The 20,987-nt window shown below is 33.9% G+C and overlaps 2 protein-coding genes across 3 annotated transcripts; both read right to left on the bottom strand.

Moving 5' to 3' along the window:
• Positions 1-389: 389 nt before the first annotated feature.
• Positions 390-5,047, bottom strand: CCE-B2 (carboxylesterase clade B, member 2). The gene is given in 12 exon segments (NM_001161676.1): positions 390-597; positions 670-885; positions 979-1,111; positions 1,227-1,374; positions 1,450-1,610; positions 1,703-1,865; positions 1,954-2,153; positions 2,231-2,416; positions 2,499-2,661; positions 2,917-3,054; positions 3,827-4,044; positions 4,915-5,047. Coding segments are annotated over 11 exon segments (1,758 nt in total). The 5' UTR covers positions 4,034-4,044; positions 4,915-5,047; the 3' UTR covers positions 390-554.
• A 992-nt stretch (positions 5,048-6,039) lies between these two features.
• LOC100118301 (carboxylesterase clade B, member 4) lies at positions 6,040-10,224 on the bottom strand. 2 transcript variants are annotated; one of them, XM_001602256.6, is made up of 11 exons: positions 9,941-10,224; positions 8,984-9,209; positions 8,160-8,297; positions 7,925-8,081; positions 7,651-7,836; positions 7,370-7,572; positions 7,125-7,281; positions 6,895-7,049; positions 6,658-6,802; positions 6,431-6,560; positions 6,040-6,334 (listed from the first exon to the last, which is right to left on the bottom strand). In XM_001602256.6, the coding sequence occupies exons 2-11, from the start codon at positions 9,176-9,178 to the stop codon at positions 6,100-6,102; spliced, it is 1,701 nt and encodes a 566-aa protein (XP_001602306.1). In that variant the 5' UTR covers positions 9,179-9,209; positions 9,941-10,224; the 3' UTR covers positions 6,040-6,099. The 2 variants fall into 2 exon arrangements, with proteins under 2 accessions (XP_001602306.1, XP_032451966.1); XM_032596075.1 differs by lacking the exon at positions 9,941-10,224 and having other exon boundaries at positions 8,984-9,460.
• Positions 10,225-20,987: the final 10,763 nt, after the last annotated feature.

A 20,987-nucleotide genomic window follows, 5' to 3' on the forward strand; every position in this document is an offset into this window, starting at 1 on the left:
TGCTAGTCTTCGTAGGGAGCGACAATCGTATAGCATACATAGAGCACGTACTGTACACATTCCACGTTCGTATACAAGAAATATAAAAATAACAAGCAAGGTTCAATCTCTTGCATAATGTCACTAAACATCTGATTATTAGATAAGTCAATTTATACCAGCATCGAGTGATTCAGAGTAGGAAAATTTTATCACTCGATTACTTTGAGTCATTTTTAATCACTCTTATAGAGTGATATAAAATCACTCTATAAGAGTGATTTGGATCATGTTATGACTCAAACTTGAGTGATCTTACTGATCACTTCTTTTTAGAGTGAAAAAATCACTCTTGGAAATTTAGAGAGTAATTATCAGGAAAAAAAATTTGATGAAAGGATTTAAAGCGATCAGATTGTATCATTGTGCAATTTGGTTGATTCGTGGGGGCATTCACATGATAACACTATTAGTAATCCTTTTATTCTTTTAGATTCATATATTCTTTTGTTCCCAAATCATAAATAGATCTTTATTTTTTCAGAAACTTTTCCGTGCGATCTGGAGCATTGTATTTAGCCAAATTTATTATCCAATGAAGAGAACGGCCTTTGGAAACTGAGAAATAAAATATATGGCAAAATAAATTATAATACAAAAAACTATTACGTTCTTCAGGATGAAACTTACAAATTAGCTATAGCAGTTAATGTATTAGCTGTGCATCCTGTTTGTAGAGGTAGAGTAAGACCATTGGCCAGTTGATATAGCTCCACCCTTAGTTTCGTTGGTCGTTGACCCACAGTTAGATGTTTACCAATTTCTAAATGAGCACCAGTCGACCCCGATGCAGGCCATGTCATGCCTTCCAATAGATCATCGTCCGTGCCATTAGGTGTAGGATTACTTTTGGCACATATTAAAATACGTTTTAGTACGCAATTGTATAAATACTTATGATGCTATATACTATAGTTTTTGTTTAAAATTGTGACATACCCATATTTTGCAAAATTGGCCCACAATCGTACCATTCTTTTTCTAGTTATAAACGCAAGGTCATTTGCATCGAGCGAAAGATTAGCTACTTTAATGTGGAAAAGATATCCAAAATCATCTCCATGCGCCACTCCTGCAAATAAACAAAATTCGAACTCATAATTAAATCGAATCAGTTCTTCCAAAAGAGCGATAACTTCCAATGGCATGTATATAATTCAAATTTAAAAATTAACGCCCTATCTCACCATTAAGACTTATATTGTACAGTTGTTTGTGGATGCATCGTTCTGTTTCATACTTTAAATGATAGTAATAAATAGGACTTTTACTTTTTCTATGTAGCAATTTTTGCTTGGAATCGATACCTTGTACGAATAGCAAATCTGATGTTTCCTACACAAAAAAAAATTAGGTATAATTCTATTCACTTTTATTATATATAATAATAATAATAATTTAATTACTTACTTCTACAATTTGCATTATTACTGATTCGGAAATAAAAGTGGTGCCTTTTTCTACTATGGAAATTATTGTATCAATAAATGGTATCGAGATTGGGGATAGAGATGGTATGGATTTGACGTAGCTTGCTGTTGTATTCAACAAGTCCATGATAGTTTCTAGACCTATGGATTTTCAAAATACTTATTTAAATTAATTCTTTCTATAAAATATAAGCCCTTATTTATTAGATTAAAATAAATATAATAGTGATTACTTTTGGTAAAGAGTAATGTTTCATGTTTGGTGAATCCTGTAATGTGAGGAATATCTGAGAAATCACCATCCATGTATTTATCATAAGAACATTTAGTAAGGAACTTCGTTTGATCCATAGCTATGTCAGATCTCTCAATAGTCGGCGCGAATGGTGAATTCATCTGATGTTTTTAAGTATGAAAATATAAATCTATAATTTCTGATTTTTATCCTAAAAATTTGTATAAATATTTTCTATGATCATATTACCGATCCTAACTCTTCAGTCTTTTGCATAAGCAATACAGCTGGTGTCTTGTAGAGAGCTTCAAGCAGCTCTTCTTTGCTATTAGTTTTAACGTTCAGCAATGAACCTAATGCAAAAGCTTGTTTCTCAGAAGCATCGGGTGTGCTAAATGACCAGGGACAAAGTGGTGATGCACTCATAGAAATTGACTGATGAAACAAACCTAAATGTAAATGAAAACGTTGTAGGTTAATTTTTGTTATGAAAAATATGTAATTATTCATTTTATGTTAAATATACCTTTGGACATATCTGATAAAGCATGTAAATCTACTGCGACTCCCCCAGCACTTTGTCCGAATAGGGTAATTTTTTTAGGATTACCTCCAAATTTAGCAATGTTTTCATTTACCCATCGTAAAACTAAATTCTGATCTTTTAATCCGGCATTTCCAGTTGCACTTTCATGATTTAAAGATAAAAATCCTATGGACAGTAATACAAAATTGCTTAACTATAGTCTATTTATAAAATTATTAGCGAAATACTTGTTTTACAGTAAACATACCTAGAGGTCCAAGACGATAATTGAAAGTAACCAAAACAACGTCTTCTTCTATTAGAAAATCTGGACCATACAATGAACTATTTCCATAGCCTGATTTGAATGTACCTCCATATATCCAAACCATCACAGGTTTAGAAACAGGAACTGCACTATTAAACTGGGTCTATAACAGATTGATTCGTAGTAAATAATTTTTTTGAATCATAATAAACTCATATGAACGATCAAAAAAGAAAAATAAGCAATTTGCATAGCATTAAAAATAGTAATTCAATTCAATATCTATCATTATTTTTATCTTTGTTATCTACGCAATAGTGTACTATTTTTAAGTGCATGATAGGCATATTTCATTTACATACCTACCTTATGATCTATAAAATAATAAATTTTTAAAATTTGAAATTTATAGAAATACCTGTGGTGTATACACATTCAAATATAAACAATCTTCGGATCCAGTATAATTATGATACACAAAATCCCTTTGAACGCAATTAGCTCCTTCTAGAGTAGTTCGTAAAACGTCTGACCAGGGTGTTTTCTTAATAGGTGGCTGCATAATTTAAAATTTTAAACAAATGACTTATAATTGTATGTTTGCATTAAAAAAGTATGCAGAATTAAAATATGAAGATCATTCATATAATAACCGCATATTAAACTTACAAATAAATCGAATAGGAATATTCCTAACAAATATTGTATAAGTATATTTTATACCACTGGGTGGCATAAATCCGCATCTATGTTACACCTATCCGTGGCATAAACAGTCCATTATTGCAGCGTGCTGATCGTCCTCGCTACGCTCGGGCGCTAAGTGTACGGTGTAAAAATGGACTGTTTAGGCCACGGATTGGCGTGACAGCGGATTTATGCTAGTCAGTGCTATAAAATAACGTACGACACTCGTGGCATAAATAGTCCGATACGGCACGGCGTTTAGCTCCCTCGCTACGCTCGGGTGCTAATACTCGCTGTGCCGTAATAGACTTTATAGTACAGTGTGGCTAAAATCCGCTGTTAAGTCACGAATAGGCGAGACTTGCTGATTTTAGCAGTATGTGCTATAAATTTGTATACGATACTCTTGACTTAAATGGTTCAGTTTTACACGGCGCTTAGCGCCCTCGCTATGCTCGGGTGCTAACTGCGCCGTGTAAAAAAGAATCATTTAAGTCACACGTATCGTAATGTACTATTTTTTATTCTTAGGAAATCCTAGTTGTATGTAAATTGAAATAATAAATTCTGCAGCGTTTTTTAAATAAAATTTCCTAAGTATATTACAACAAACATTTATTTACGAAATTCATTAAATTTACCTTAAATCGCAAATGCCCAACAGGTGGTTCTGCATATGGTATTCCTTTAAAGGAAGAATATTCGACAGAGTTGAGAACCGTTTGCAAAATTTCACCTTGCACAGGCCCTGTTTCTGTATGTACTATATCTGTCAATTTACACTCGATCCTTAGAAATACTCCAAAAAGGATCGTGAATATTACCATCGCCATTTTTGTGGAAGTCATGGTCGTTATAACTAATAAGTATTATTAAAATTGGTTAAAACGATTACAAGGCATAACGTATAAGCTACACGTCTAGACTACATGTGTGATGAATAACTTATGAATTAACTGATAAAATTTTGAATTCAAGAAGTTATGAATAAATGACTATGTCTAATAACTATATGCATCAGTTATTCTTTAAGAACTGTTAGCACAAATGAAGCGATTATTTCATTTTATCTGAATTACTTGGATGTATCTTCCAAAAATGAAATAAAGGAGTCTCTTAAAAAGTTCTAAAAAAAAAACAAATAATATAGCTTCTTTATATTGAAACAAGTGTGCAGCGGTTATGATCTTCCCTTTTATCATAGAGGTATATTAGGACAATAAAAGACGCCGGACAAACTCTACACAAAATAATTCTATACAAATATTTACTGCACGGAAAATCCCTACACACATTTTCGATAATTTGACTAGCTAAACTACACAATCGTATAACCTATTGTTATAATATTGTTGCGGTGTAGTAAAATTACTGAAAATTGTGTGTAGGGAATTTCCGTGCAGTAAATATCTGCGTAGAATTTTTCCGTGCAGTTATTTCCTGTGTAGAATTATTTTGTGTAGGATGTGGGTTATTTTTGCGTAGAGTTTGTCCGGCGTCCAATAAAATAAATATATCAAGTCCGTTTTGACATTTATATTTTGTATAACAAAACTTATAAAATGAAATTGAAATAATAGAAAAGAATAACAAAGAGTATATTTCAATTGTAATTTTTTTATGTTTGTATCTCATCAAATGACATGTAATTTAAAGCCCATTTATTTACAAGCATTTGAAAAATCTCTTAAGTTAACATTTTTTAGTTGTATAGATTTCGTCTTCTTACCATTAAATAATCTATATCTTGGAAAAATTATAATTACAAACTTTTCTGTATGTTGACATGAATTATATTTTCTATACCACAGTTATACGTATGTGCCGCAAGTTCTTGCATCAATGAAGAAGAATGTTGAACTGCCGGTAATTTTGAAAGTCACGTACTCAAAGTAAATGTGTACATAAAAAAGTGTTTTATTTAAAAAATGAATGCATACGATACGTTAAGTTGTCATTATATTTTGGAGTGTTAAAAAAGTTTAATATTCCAAGATGTAGTAGAATAAGTCACGTATTTGTCGATGTCTTTACTTTGAATATGCAACTCACTTCCATGTTCCAGGAAATATAAGTAATTTACTACATGGTTTTGCAAAAATAAATGTACGCGTTTTATATCAATTAATGATACAATTTATCTAGAATGTTCTTAATCTTTGACATGATTGAATTCAATGTTGCGACGATGATTCTTTAAATTGAAAAAAAAATCGTTTTAGAAATTTAAGAAACAGAATATATTACTGAAAAATGTTTTTTCTAAAATACATTTTAGCGAAGTCAAAACTGAAGAATTCTGAATAGAATATAGCTAATGCTTTTACTGTTCAAGTTCTTTCTATTGCGAGTGAAGGAACAGAAAATAAACAACGTTTAATTATAACGTCAGTATCTTTATTTAAATGACCAATTGACCATAGTGATGAAATTAAATGTCAATTCTTGGTCATTGTCAAATATAATATGTAAAAAATTTAACATCGCAAAATATTCAGTTAGACTTTTTTATATTTGAAAACATCAGTATGCTTGTACCGATCCCTGACATCGGGACACCTCTATATGTTTACATACGTTTGTACGTTATATACATAAGTGTCTTATAACGTCAAAGCTCCAGTGGTTCGGATCCCACCGTATACAGTTTCGCACTGTATAACTAAACTGTAGGTCCAGTAGAGATGCATGTGCACTACATTCGGATGTGATGCACATGCATCGCGACTATAGAGAACCTCTCTGGCCGGTATATACCATTGTGTGGTATCGGGCAGAGGAAAGAACCATATAAGCCTCTTTGAGAGGACTTGAGAAGGCTATAATATAAAAAAACTGCTATATAACGAGTCGATTTGAAAAGAAAAAGAGTGTTCTAGAATATATTTTTATTTACAAGTGAAACGTATTATCGCTAACCAAATATATTCGTTATTCCATCGATCGCGCCAGAAATGATATTTTTGGAACAGTCATTTAATATAGGAGATGCTCCAAGTCCCGCTACTTCGTAAGCCTTCACTGAAACATCTGTAGGGCGTAATCCGACTGCGAGATCTTTGTTTATTTCTAAATGTCTTCCTAGAAGTCCAGAATCTGGCCATGTTACGCCCAATTCGCGGTCGCGTCTGCCATCGGGAGTTGGATTTCTGAAAAAGTAAAATATAAGTTACAAAACGAACAAAAAATATAAATCAATTTCTTCTATTAGTTTTAATATGGACAAATAATAAAATAACACCAACCCATATTTAGCAAAGTTAGTCCATAGTCGTACCATCCTCCTTCTCGTAAGTTCGATCTCTGGTTGATCCAAAGGAAGCTCTACTTGTGGCCTATAGAATACATAGGGTAATTCATCTTCGTGACCAACACCTAAAATTCAAGTTATTTCAGTAATCAAATTTTATTGCGCCTGAATGTGATATTTTTTTAGTACATTGATCGTTTCTATTTATTCATGTATTTTTACCATCGAGATCAACACCGTCAGTCCTATGGGCAGAATAATTTGAATTGAATGAAAATCTATAATAATAAATTGGGTATTTGTTATGAAGTCGGAGCAGCTGTTGTTTTGAATCGATTCCAGTAACAAATAGCAAATCCGATGTTTCCTTAAATATACAAAAGTTTATAATTAATACCGAACACGCAATATGAAGAATTTATTTGTATGGTTTAAATAAACAAAGAAATATTCCCTCACGTCAATCAGTTGATACAATGCTGATTCCGTCAAATTTGCAATAGCATCGGTAGACATAGCAGCGACCTCGCTTATGAAAGGAAGGTTGATATTAAGAGTGGCTGTTTTAATAGAGGTTAATGCTGCAGTAGCCATATCCAACAAATTACTAGCACCTATTAAACAAAAGTTTTACATAATTTTGCATGTTTTGATTATGAGTTGAAGATGTTCATGAAATGTTATCTTACTTCCAGCAAAAGCGACGGTTTCAGATGACGTAAAACCCATCATATGTGGCCCCTTGTTGTAATTACCACTGGAATATTTCTTCAGCGAACATTCTGTTAAGAACTTTTGCTGCTTTTTAGCAATTGCAGTGCTTTCAATCGTGGGTCTGAATGGAATCTGTGAATGAATACAATAAATGATAATTTAATAATAATTTTGATTGTTCATCAGGGTAAATTATGCATCGCTAAAGAAAAATAATTACCAATGGAATATCATTAGTTTTATTTATAATGTCTACAGCTGAAGCTTCGACGAGAGTTTTGAGTAAAGTATCTTTGCTTAGCGTATTGGTGCCTAATTTCGATCCGAGTAAGAAAGCTGCTTTTTCTGCCTCCAAAGAAGTTTGGAAACCCCAGTACAAACATAAAGGCGCTCCACTCATGGAGATAGATTGACTAAATAATCCTATGCAAGTAATTAATTATGATTAGAAGTGCGTTAGTTAAAAGTAAATTTTATCACACTCGGTATATTTATTCTTACCAGCAGACATGTCCGAGAGAACATGCAAATCAACAGCGACAGATCCAGCACTTTGGCCAAAAATTGTTATCTTATCTAGATTACCGCCAAAGTTAGCAATGTTTGCTTTGACCCATTTCAGAGCCAAATTTTGATCTTTTAACGCGTAATTACCAGACGCATTTTCGTGATTCAAATTTAGAAATCCTAGTATACACAATAGTCCAGTAAATATAATAATACTTTCATTTATAAAAAAAAAATTCTCATAATGTATACACAAGGAATATCTCACCAAGCGGCCCTAGTCGATAGTTGAAGGACACTACAACCACATCTTCTTCGAGAAGAAAATCAGGTCCATAATACGAGGCATTTGAATTACCGGTTCTATACGCTCCCCCGTGTATCCAAACCATAACAGGCTTAGAAAGAGATTCATCGAATTGTGTCTGCAAAACGTTGGTATTATTGTTATATAAAGAACTTCAAAAGAATTATAAACAATCTTGAATTAGAGACTTTCTTACGTGTGGTGTGAATACATTAATGTATAGACAATCTTCTGAACCAACTACAGTCGAATCTGTACTATTATATTGAATGCACATACTTCCTTCTGTAGTAACACTCAATACATCTTCCCATGCTTCTTTTTCTACTGGAGGCTACGAATAATTAGTAAAAATAAATATAATAATATATGACTATTTAGATTCACATACATGAATTCAAAGTAATTACAATAATTTTAATAACACTCTGTGCTTGACATTTTATGATAGCGAGAAAGGTTTGAATCTAAAAATTTTAGATAGAACAGTAATCGTATTAATTAAACAATATAAAAACTTTTTTTGATCTAAACGATTAAGTTTGCAATCTGTCACAAGATAACTATACTCCGCTGACGATGACTTTATTTTACCTTGACCCGCATTTTACGTATGAATTCGTCAAAAAGTTAATTCCCGGCGTTACAAACAAAATTGATAATAATAATCCATTAGAAAAAAATACAGTAGTGATAATTTATTGTCTTGATATTTCTTTGCATCAATCAGTTTCGTTACCTCGTTTTATGAAGATATAGTTTTTGTATTTCTTATAAAATAGCGGAAAGCGCCTACAAATTGTAGCTGGAACTTATACCTTTTTCACATAATGTGAGACTTCAAATTATATTTAAAGTATAACTCAGATGTTAAAAAACACTCTAGTTTGCCTGATCGATACATGGAAAAAAAGAATTACAACAACATAAAAATCTTGAGATACAAGCTTTCATAAATATTTATTAGTATCTTTAAATGCCGCGGTGCTGCATAATATACGAATCAAAAATTAGTCTTACCTTGAATCTCAAATCGCCTACTGGTGGCTTGGCATATGGAATACCTTTGAATGCTGCAAACTCGAGTTCATTTTGCACTGTTGTTAAAATTTCTCCTCTAACAGGCCCTTTATTGGTTCGCACAACAGATGTTAATGCTGACTCCCCATGCACAGTTAAAGCAAGCAGCAAAACTACTAACGTTATGCCTGACATATTGACAAGAAATTTAAGTCACACCACAAAACTATCGAAAAATAGATAAGTACTGATTAAAACTTCATTTAAAAAATTGATCGATTACTTGCTACACATGTCACAATTAACGTGGCACTACTTCTCACTCGCGTAATTCAATTCTTTTTAAACGAAAAACGCAGTAAACTCTCAGGGTCAACGTATTATTTTTCCAGAAGGTAGTATAACAGAATTATTTGATTAAGGATTTCAGACACAGCTATTGAATGGCAAACTTGATCGTAATTACGAGATATGAAAGATAAAAAAAATATTGCGTTACGTACAAATGTTCAATACGGAACAATAATTAGAAAAGCCGAAATGCTTTATTAAGATTTTATTAAATCATGAAATCATTATCAAAAACTGAAATTTTTAAAATAAAAATAGGAGTATCATATACATGTACAAGATTTTTTTAACAAAATTAATTTAGCAAACAAACGAAAGAAATCAATGAAATATTTAAATATAAACCAAATCATAAGTATCTAATGCCATAACTTAAATTTGTGCAATATGCATACAAATGAAAAAAAAAACTTCTAAAGCGAGAAAAATGAAATCAATCAAATTGAATAGATGCTTTATATTTTTTAGTTTCACAAAATAAAATAAAAAATATGATGCACCAAAATAAAACGAAACTATCGTGAGAAACGGTTGGTTAGACAGCATCTTTTAGTTCTTATATTATAACGCAGGACCTAATGCAAAAAATTTGATAAGTAAAATTACATGTATAAACTTAATTGACATTTATAACTTAGTAACAGCATATTTAGAACTATATGTATTAGTCTTCTTGCTCTAAAAAATTGACATCTTTGCAATGTGAAACTATTTGAACATTCAAAGTAAGCGATGCAACATATGCTAATAGTAAGAAAGAGCAGCAAGGTTATACTGCTGCTCTACTATATTAAGTGCTAAAACGTGACAGTCTGTATAGACAAGCCCCTCAGCTTTTTATTGAAGCACAATACTACTTGAGCTTTATAAAAGTAAGCCAGATATGCATTTCCTATGCATCATGTTTTTTGTTACATATAAAAATATACTAAAAAATCTTTTATAGATATAGGGACATTCATGAATTAATGCGTGAAATAAACAAATATTAACACTTCAGTTTAACCATGGAACAAAAGAGAATCTTTCATTGAATAATAAGCAAATATATACTTTGTGTATCATCTATTTCTTACCTAATGATAAGTATTTTCCTACAGCAAATGGCTTATCAGACACCTCAAATAATAATTTTTCCACTGAATTGAATTATTACTACTCACTGAACAGTCATGATTTCATTGCCAATGTGAGAATGAGTATGTTCAAAAGATCACTTTTACTAAAATTGCAAATACCTGCACAGAAAAATGTAGATGTCTTTTATAATCTACAGGAGTCTAGCTTTCATAATAGATACAAATACTTTGTTTGTTTAGTTAACAGTTACAAATTTACAGTAGATATTCATACGCATGTAAAGCTTTCAATAACTGTTATATGAAGCATTGATTGATGAATGTGTATTCTAACTAGCGCACCACGCGCGGCCTTACGGCGCGTTGGCTTGCCGCCTTGCATCGCGACGCGATGCAAGGCACGACCGCTGACGCTCGCGCTTCGCGTTCGTAATACCTGTCGGTGCTTATACAGTGTTATCCTGTTTTTTTTCAATATTGTTGTCAAAGTTTTGATTGGTATTCTTCTGGCGGTCATCAACACTATCATCAAAACTACTGGAAAATTAGTAACTTATTTGTACTGATTGTACTTACGATAAAAAAAAAAAAAAAAAAGAAAAAAAAAAAAATTAAACTTACTTAAACTTACTTATTGTACTGATTCAGCTTAAAAGATTTAATTAATATAGCGTACGTCGTTATATGATGCCAAGTTACACGGATTGTATTCGGCGATTACGTATTTCCTAAATTATGCATTTTTTATCTGTTACAATGCCGCTACCCTAAGCGGGTCTTGGGCGTTGTCATCCAGATCGGACGGGTGGGTGCCTATCACCACTACACAGCGCGTCCTTAGGTTGCGGATAGAGGAACAGCCCGTGAGAAAGAGGTTAGCTGCGAATAAATTGAATAAGCAGCCGCGGACAGCCGATAGGAACAGGCGTGGGTGTGATGAGCCCACACTGTCGAACGCATTCATCTAGAAACACTACGCAAGCACCACAACAACAAAAACACTTCACATTATCTCTTATCTCTCAATCTATCTCTTTCATCACACATTACAAAAATGGGCAAAAATCCTGCTGCCGAGGAGGATGCGGGAGCGATGACAACTGCCCCGAAAGGGGATGTGTAGAATGATTCGTCACCTGGTCTTACGCGGTAACGATGCCAGCGAAGGCACGCTGCCTTGCAGGGGGGCGTTAGGATGCGAGAATGAAACCGTAGTGTGTCTGACGACGAGTTGACACTGTCCTCGTCAAAGTCGGAAAGCTCTCATACTTAGTTCTAGAGAGGTATGGGGGTTATCACCTCTAGAACGGTGGACTCACCTGCGATCGGAACAGGATCCGAAGCGCGCGGGTTTAACATAACATCATGGCTCAAAAAAATCAAATCCGAACCAAAAGGGACTTAAGGGTCGGAACTTGGAATGTTCGCAGTCTATACAGAGCAGGTGCGTTTAAAGAACTCGTAAAGGAAGCTGATAGGTACAATCTAGATTTGGTAGCAATACAGGAATCGCGGTGGCCAGATGGCGGAGTACTAGCATCGGTTAACTTCACGTACCTGTATGGGGCCGGGAGTGGAGGATCTCTAGGCACCGGATTTCTCGTAAGCAAAAGCATCATACATTCGGTTAAAAGTTTCAAATCCGTCAATGATAGGCTCTCGTACATCATTATCGAAGGTGAATGGTATAGATATGTATTTATTAATGTACACTGTCCTACGGAGGACAAAGAAGAAGAAGCTAAGGATCTCTATTACGAAAGTTTAGAGCAGGTAATCGACCAGTTCGCGTCTTACGACATAAGAATAGTAGTAGGCGATTTCAATGCTAAAATAGGTAGGGAGGAAATGTTTAGGCCTACTATAGGGAAGGAAAGCCTGCACGAAGCCAGCAATGATAACGGCATTAGGGTCATAAATTTCGCGGCGGCAAAAGATCTTATAATCAAAACTACGTGTTTTAAGCACAAGAACATACACAAGGCAACGTGGACATCGCCGGACGGGGCCACACAGAACCAAATTGATCATTTCCTCATTGAAAAAAGACGTCATACTAATGTTCTTGACGTAAGGGCTTACAGAGGGGCAGATAGCGACTCGGACAACTTTCTAGTAGTAGCCAAATTAAGAGCTAGACTAGTAGCGAATCAAAATAGTAAGCGAGCAAACAAGGTAGAAAGCTTCGATATTGAGAAACTACGAGATAGAACAGAGCGAATTAGGTATCAGATAGAAATTAATAACAGGTTTCAGGCACTTGAAGAAGCAAACACATCGCCGGAGGGGAATGACGAACCGAATAGCTTATGGGGGGACATCGTAAAAACGGTAAAAGAGGCCGCGAACAAAGTACTGGGTAAAAAGAAAAAGCCAAAGAGCAAACCATGGTTTGACGAAGAGTGCGAAGTCTGGTTTGAAAGGCGCAAAAAGGCTAAATTAGATAGCTTACAAAATAGAAGCGATAGGACCGTAGAAGAGTATTCTAACGTAAGGAAACAGACGAGCGCGATCTACAGAAATAAGAAGCGGGAGTATCAAAAGAATCTTATTAGGATAATAGAAACTAACAGTAAGGAAAATAACCCCCGCGAAATGTACAGAGGGATTAACGCCATCAGAAAGGGTTTTAGGAGTAGAGCGCAATTGATGAAGGACGAAAACGGGGACCTCGTAACAAATGACAACGAATTACTGTCGCTGTGGAAAAATTATTTCGATAAATTATTAAACGTGCACGAAAATAGGGGACGAAATTCACATTGCTGAACCCCACGTGGAGGAACCGAGCTACCAAGAAGTAGAGGCCGCGATTAAAAAACTAAAAAACAACAAAGCCGCGGGAAATGACTCTATACCAGCTGAGTTACTCAAATATGGGGGCTTCGAGCTCACTTTCAAAATCTATAAACTAGTATATGCCATCTGGAAAAATGAAACAATACCCGAAAATTGGAAGGAATCTATCATTATACCGATTTTTAAAAAGGGGGATAAGACAGACTGCAATAACTATAGGGGTATCTCACTTTTAGCAACGTGCTATAAAGTTCTGTCAAACGTAATACAAGCTAGACTCACTCCATTCGCGGAAGATATAGTAGGAGATTATCAGTGCGGATTTCGGCGCAACAGATCGACGAGCGATCAAATGTTTACCATAAGACAGTTGTTAGAGATAAAGTGGGAATTTTGCGAAACCATACACCAACTATTTATAGATTTTAAAAAAGCGTACGACTCTATTAAGCGAAGCAAAATGTATCAAATTCTAGTACTTCTCGGTGTACCGAAAAAACTCGTGAGATTAATTCAAATATGTCTGAACGGAAGCACGGGAAAGGTCCGAGTAGGCGGTAATGTATCAGAACCCTTCATGATACGCGATGGTTTAAAACAAGGGGATGGGCTCTCTACGGTGCTGTTCAACTTAACGTTAGAGTATGCCTTTAGAAAAATGCAGGTTAGCCAGCTGGGCGCAACGCTTAATGGAACAACGCAGATACTAGGCTACGCAGATGATTTGGATATACTGGGGGATTGTAGGGAAACGGTAGCAAGAAACGCGGAAATCCTCATAAAAGCGGTGGAGTATACAGGATTAGAAGTGAGTGAATCAAAAACAAAGTACATGATTGTGGATAAGCTAGGCATCTGCAGAGGGGAGGAAGATCTCAGAGTTGGGAATTTTACTTTTGAAAAGGTTAGCGAATTCAGGTATCTGGGTACGACCATAAATGATAGAAACGAGATTAATGTCGAAATAAATAAGAGACTCCATTCGGGTAATGCTTGCTTCTACGCCGTGAGTAATTTACTTAAGTCGAGGCTGTTGTCTAAAAACGTTAAAATAAGAATATACAGGACAATAATACTGCCGGTGGTTCTGTACGGGTGCGATACGTGGGCTCTCACTAAGCAGGCGGACAACCGTTTTAGGGTATTTGAAAATAAAGTCTTGCGAAAAATATACGGGCCGAAGAAAGATGAGGAAACCAGGGAATGGAGGAGACTACACAATGATGAGTTACACAATCTGTACGCGTCACCAAATATTAACAGAATAATAAAATCGCGCAGATTGGGATGGGCAGGGCACGTAGCGAGAATGGGAGACGACCGTACGGCAGCGCGTGTGATGAAGGGCAGGCCGATGGTAACGCGACCTCTAGGTAGACCTAGACGTAGATGGGAGGACAACGTAAAAGCGGATCTAGTAGAAATAGGACGGGTGGGTGTCGATCGGAGAGGTGCATCTTGGGTGGGGTTGACACAAGATAGGGCAGCGTGGAAGGCTTGCGTAGATAAGGCGATGTACTTTCGAGTTCCAAATGCCACGTAAAAAAAAAATGCATTTTTTATAATTTAATTAAAAAAGTGGTTTAATTTAGTATATATGTATGAGATAAAGGCCAAAACATAACTTTCAGCTTTTAATAATATAGTAAAATTGCTGAAAATATTTGGGTTGAATGGGGCATGTTGCACCGAAGTTATTATTGAATTTATGTATCAAAAAATCGCTTTTAGGGTTGTGTATGTCAAAAAGAGTTTAAAAAAAATGTTTGCCACGGTAAAAAGTTGTATTTTGAAAATGTTTACAACTTTTATATTTAACATTTTCATGTAAAACGTAAATCCGTAATGTTTTATGGAAAATAATTGGTTTTTAGCTGTAAAAAAAACGATTTTGGGCTGTAAACTCGAGTTATAAACATTTTCATGATTTGATGTCAATAGAAAAAAGTTGTATTTTAAACATGTCTACAACTTTTATATTTAACATTTTCATGTAAAACGTAAATCCGTAATGTTTTATGGCAAATAATTGGTTTTTAGCTGTAAAAAATCGATTTTGGACTGTAAACTCGAGTTATAAGCATTTTCATGATTTGATGTCAATAGAAAAAAGTGGTATTTTAAACATGTCTACAACTTTTACGTTTAATATTTTAATGCAACCGTAATGTTTTATGGCAAATAATTGGTTTTTAGCTGTAAAAAATCGATTTTGGGCTGTAAACTCGAGTTATAAGCATTTTCATGATTTGATGTTAATGGGAAAAAGTTGTATTTTTCAAAGATCTATAACTTTTCCATTTAACTTTTTTTGTAGAATGCTTAGAATTCGACTTAGAGCTAAAAAAACGTTTTTAGCGATTTTTGGAGGTGACCGCATTCTGCGTATACATGCAGGATAAAGCCCAAAATAAATTTGGCACCTTATTGTTATAAGGGGAGTTGGCACACAAATTTTTAGCCCGATTGATTAAAGTCTTTCCGAGATAATCACATCACAGGAAAATTTTTATTAAAAAAACGCTTAAAAATCGAACAAATTGTCCCCGCATTTCAAAACGACGTAGAGGATCGGGATAAAAAAAAATAGTTTTTTAGCTTTTGCAAAAGGAGACTTCTCCTAAAATTTCAGCCCGATCGGTCGAAAATTGCGTGAGATATCGCATCTCACACATTTTTCGCACACGAAACTATAGTTATATAAGGCACTTCCGTGTCGCGGTCGTGCCTAAAAAAGTATGAATTGGCGACCGGACTTGACTTTTTTTCGTGCAAATATAACTAAAAATTATAAAAATCTCATTATGAAACTGAAAATATTAGAAAAACTTTCGTGGCTAAATAATGGAGTTATTGTAATTTAGTAAGAAAAATTTGTAAAACCTACGTAAAATTATAAGCATCACATTTTTGCTCTTGAAAATAGTTTATCTTAAAAATATTCTGCGACAAAATACTTTTTCCAAATTTTTTTTAAAACTTCGCGGATCTATATGCAGAGTTAAATGTATTTTATATGGGCAACATTTTAGTAGTCCAAACGGTACTAAATGTTAAGATTTTTAGCCTCAACTTTCACACCTTTAACATAGGATCCCTATTGCTAAGCTCCATATCGAGAGTCGCTTCGTTGAATTGCAAACCAATAAGCCCTTTTTAAAATGTTTCGAAAACACCAGCATACGCTGTAAAATAAAAGTACGAATCGCATAGGAAAAAAAATTTGACAGAAAAAGCGGTATTTTTTCGAGATGCAACATAATGCAAAATTTCAATCCCATGCTATCAATACATATAGGTGTGCAGTGCCTCTCAATCTTTCGACTTTTTTAAGTATTTGAAACTCTAGACATTTGTTAATTTTTCACATACGATGATATTTTATAATATCTTAATAAAAACGAAGGTTTTACGTTTACTAGCTAGATCCAGAAAATTTATAGAATTTAAGTAAAAGACAATCCCGAAATGAGCACCACTGCAGCCGCATAATGTCCTTAATACCTATATAAATATGTATAATCTGATAGACATACACGTGTATGATTTCGAGAATCGGTTTCTTTGCAATGTTAATCTTAATGTGAAGCTATTCTGACTAAATCATTGTCACCTATAGATAAGCCCGTTGAACTCGGTGTTTTAGAGTTGGATGATAAGCAAAGATCGGCTACAATATGAAGTCCTTCATCTCTGTTAGAGCTCGTAAAATTAAATACGAAATACATATTACCTGAGTATCCTCGCATCACAAGCATTTTGAATGGTCGATTCATTTGACATAAATTATAAAAGAAACCTAATAAAAAGACATTTAAATTAGGAATCTTGGAATGCGCATGGTATAGAAATAAAAAGAATTAATACTATTGATACATTTTTTCTACGTTTCTATTTATTATGAAAATATAATACAAAACATCCTATGTCATATTACATAGATAACAATGCTCAATCAACGTTTTTTTCCATTTTTGTCGCGTAACATTACCATCCAACACCGTCGGAACCATTTCGACATTGGTAGTCATATTTTCGCTTTTTGCTAAATATATCGTACCATTATATACTTTAATTTCTTTTTCAGAAGATAGACCTGATAAAGAGCGACAGATACAAGTAGAGAGAAGATTTGTAACCAGAGAGGAGACGAGGCCTCCAAAATCCATAGAATGAAAAATAAATAAAAATGACGGTCCGTTGGGTTACATTTCGAAAGTCGCGGTATTCCGCGCAACTTTCAATTTCAGATTTCATTATCCGTGTCTCGCACTTTTCTCGTTTTCGTTTCTTTCACCGTTTCGTCTTGCGGTCTATTTTTTTCATTATTATTTTACTTTTTGTTTCGTTTTAGTTTGCATGTAACAGCGTCGATGCACAATGGAGTTTTGTATTAGAGCTAGTTACAAATAATACAAACGTATGTAAATATTCATTAGTAATATAAATGAATTCCTCTTAATGAGAAATCGAAGCTTAAGTTTAATCATCTAGCGTCACTATTGATTCTTTATTTTCTGCTTTATGTCACACACCGGTCTACAATACTTTTCTACACTTTTTTTGTTCATTAATCAGGTGGCACGCAACATTGTCTCTCGATTCGTCAGCCACATAATCTGTTCTCAGTTCGGTAAAAGGTGTTCATTTTTCGTTTCGATCTACAATATATATTAATAACACGAAATAAAAACGATAGCGTATCCATATGCACGTTTTTTTTCATTGAAAATGGACGGAAAACTCCAAAAGTATATCTATATGCGTATTCTCGTCACTTACAACTTTCCATTTAAATGACATTAAGAAGAAACAACTATGTTTTCATAACACGTGCATAAAAAAAACCATTTTCGGCGCCTATAAACTGGGCCGAAACGGTCCGCTCGATTCATTTTTTTTTTGTTCATCTTCAAAATTTGCAGTTTATTAAAATTTTGATTTACTAAATTTTAAAAGCTTTACTAAAAATATATTTAAATAAATAAAATAATAAAATAAAATATATATATACACGCATATATATGAATCTATACACGCCCACCGTAGTGAACGACTCGAAAAACTCCATTCTCGATCCACTTCATCAGCGATCCAAATGGTCTTCCTTATACACTTGTTATAAAAAGCACGGTGAACAACGAGGGCGAATGTGCTTTTCCAGACTCGGATGATGTTTGAACACTCGTGTCCGTCTCGGGCGCCTACGGCACCCTCGACTACCACTCGTGCTCAAACATCATCCTCGCTTGGAAAAGCCCATTTTCGCCCCTTGTTGTACAATGTACTATTAAGTATAGAGGCTCTGGGATCTTTTACGAAAATACAGCGAGAAAATAAGTTTTGACAAATCGAGAGTATCGCAACCACTATAAGTGATACTTATCTACAATATATCTGTTTAGCTTTCTACTTTTTAAAATTAGTCTACATATCACTACCTTGTAGGCCAAACTCCTCTACTCGAACTTTTTTCTTTTAGTACGGAATAGTAATAACCCACTCATCATAATGCAAAAAGTTTTTCAATGCAATTGAATGGAACACAGAACAACATTCGAACATGATAACAAAACAAAAAAAAATCGTTTCAACGACCTCTGGTAAACTCCTGCCTTTCTTTCACTTCATCATAATGAATTTTGTTTCAGGGCGAGGTAAAGAGTTTCTCGACACGACGGAAAAAGCTTTCCCTACGTATTTCAGCCTTGTTCGCGCGGGTAATGCGAAAAAAGTCCGAGTTTCCAGCCTGGAGCAGCGTACTTAGGCATTACAGTGCTTTTTTTCATCTACGCAATTGCTACGTACAATTAGCACTATACGGTTAGAATAAGTTGTTTTTTTTTTCGTTATTAGCTATGACCATAAGTTGTATAATATTGAGTGGCTCATCAGAATATAAGTGCGCGTAAATCTATATTATAATTGTTTTATAAGCGCACGTTTTTTACGTCCTAGCCTTGTTCAGCTTTTGTAGAGTTCTCGATCCTCATTTTATGCGTTTCATGCCCCTTATTACATCGTTGCTCTACAATATATGCCTTTTGTCACTCAAATTTTCCACTCACAAGGAATAAGTAGTTTTTAATACTTCAATTTATAGATCATCGAATAGTGTACCAGCATTGAATTCTTTCGTTTTACGCGTGTTTAATGCAACAGCTGCTTGGTTATAACCATCAATTTCCTTTTAAGATGTAAACTCGCTATATAATCTATATTGCTCTTTGTATTGCTTTAGCGGCAGTATAGCCCTAAGTTAAGTTAAGTCGCATGCAGTTATTATTATGGTTCCAAATGTTATCGTTAGACTCGACTTACTTTCGAGACTAATATATACAGAAACGCAGACTATAAACTATGCAAGCCGTCCAAATCACTGCTTTCAGTGACGATTCGTCAATGTTTTAGGATAATTTTATCGTGTTTATCATTCTGCAATATAACGGGAAACTTTAAACGATTTAGTCGTTATTGATGAAGAAGAGAAAGATTTATGTAAGTATATCATTATTCATTTTTTTTAATTTTACTGCATTTGCTTCGTTTTTTAAAATAGTTTTATATAGATATATTCTGAATGAAGTTCGAATGATATTTTGCTAAATGTAACACGAAAAAACCAGTCTAAAAGTTATATATTCGTCAGTTCAAAATCGCTCTTCTGCAAAACTAATCGTAAACAAGTCTCTTTTTCGGTAACAAGCGATGAACTCAACAGAATTTGTCTCAATAACAAGAGGAAAGGAAAACACTATTTCAAGCCGTCATAATTCTTCTCGCAACTTTCTTTTTCAAATATACATATAGATTTCGTTATTCCACAGCAACGTATGGTATAACAGTTCTGGCCCTGCAAAACTACAAATTCCAGCATAGCGTATCGCTCATACTCGCATGCATTTGTATCAACGTGTTGTCTAATACATAAGTATTATAAATAACATTGCTTCTACGTGATTATTTTTCTTGGTGTATTCAATATACATGCGTTTAATTTTTAATGCATATATTATCATTATATAAGAAAATAAGTAATTGATATATAATATTATATATATATATATATATATATATATATATATATATAATATTATCAATTACTTATTTTCGTCGCGAATTTTTTTATTTTTTCATATTATAATTCTGTATAACTCAACGTATCTTTTATATATAGAATAAATATATATAGTTAACTCAGTATTATCGTGCGTTTTCTTGTTTTCGTCGGCATCTGCACTGCTCTCATCATCGCATCCCTTTATCTGCCATGACTTCCGTCGTTTTTCTCAAAAAATTCAACCCCCTTCGTTCTAACACACGTACTTTTGCTATATTGCTTTTTATTCGTTTTTTTACGCTCGCTATGTTGTTTTAATGTTTATTTTATAATATATATCATATAATAGAATATATATTTATGTGAATATCATGTCGTTTAAGTAAACGCTACAAAATATGGATACGTCCCTTATTAAGTTAATGCTACTAGAAAAAACTCGACATCCCTATAATGAGAAGGATTATTATAGTATCATTGCTTTATTTACTCATTTGAATTGCTTTTTAGTTCGTTATTCATACGTATTAGTTATTTATATAATATATATATATATATATATATATATATATATATATATCATTTTGTTCTTCACCCAGATGTGCAATAATCGTTCATGTATTATTCATTCGACACCCCAGTTTACACAATGACAAAACGATCGTTTTGTCGCACGCTTTTAAAAATATTGAAAAGTTTATGCTCGCGGTCGCGA

Source organism: Nasonia vitripennis, chromosome 1, assembly GCF_009193385.2.
Source record: "Nasonia vitripennis strain AsymCx chromosome 1, Nvit_psr_1.1, whole genome shotgun sequence".
Taxonomy (NCBI): domain Eukaryota; kingdom Metazoa; phylum Arthropoda; class Insecta; order Hymenoptera; family Pteromalidae; genus Nasonia; species Nasonia vitripennis.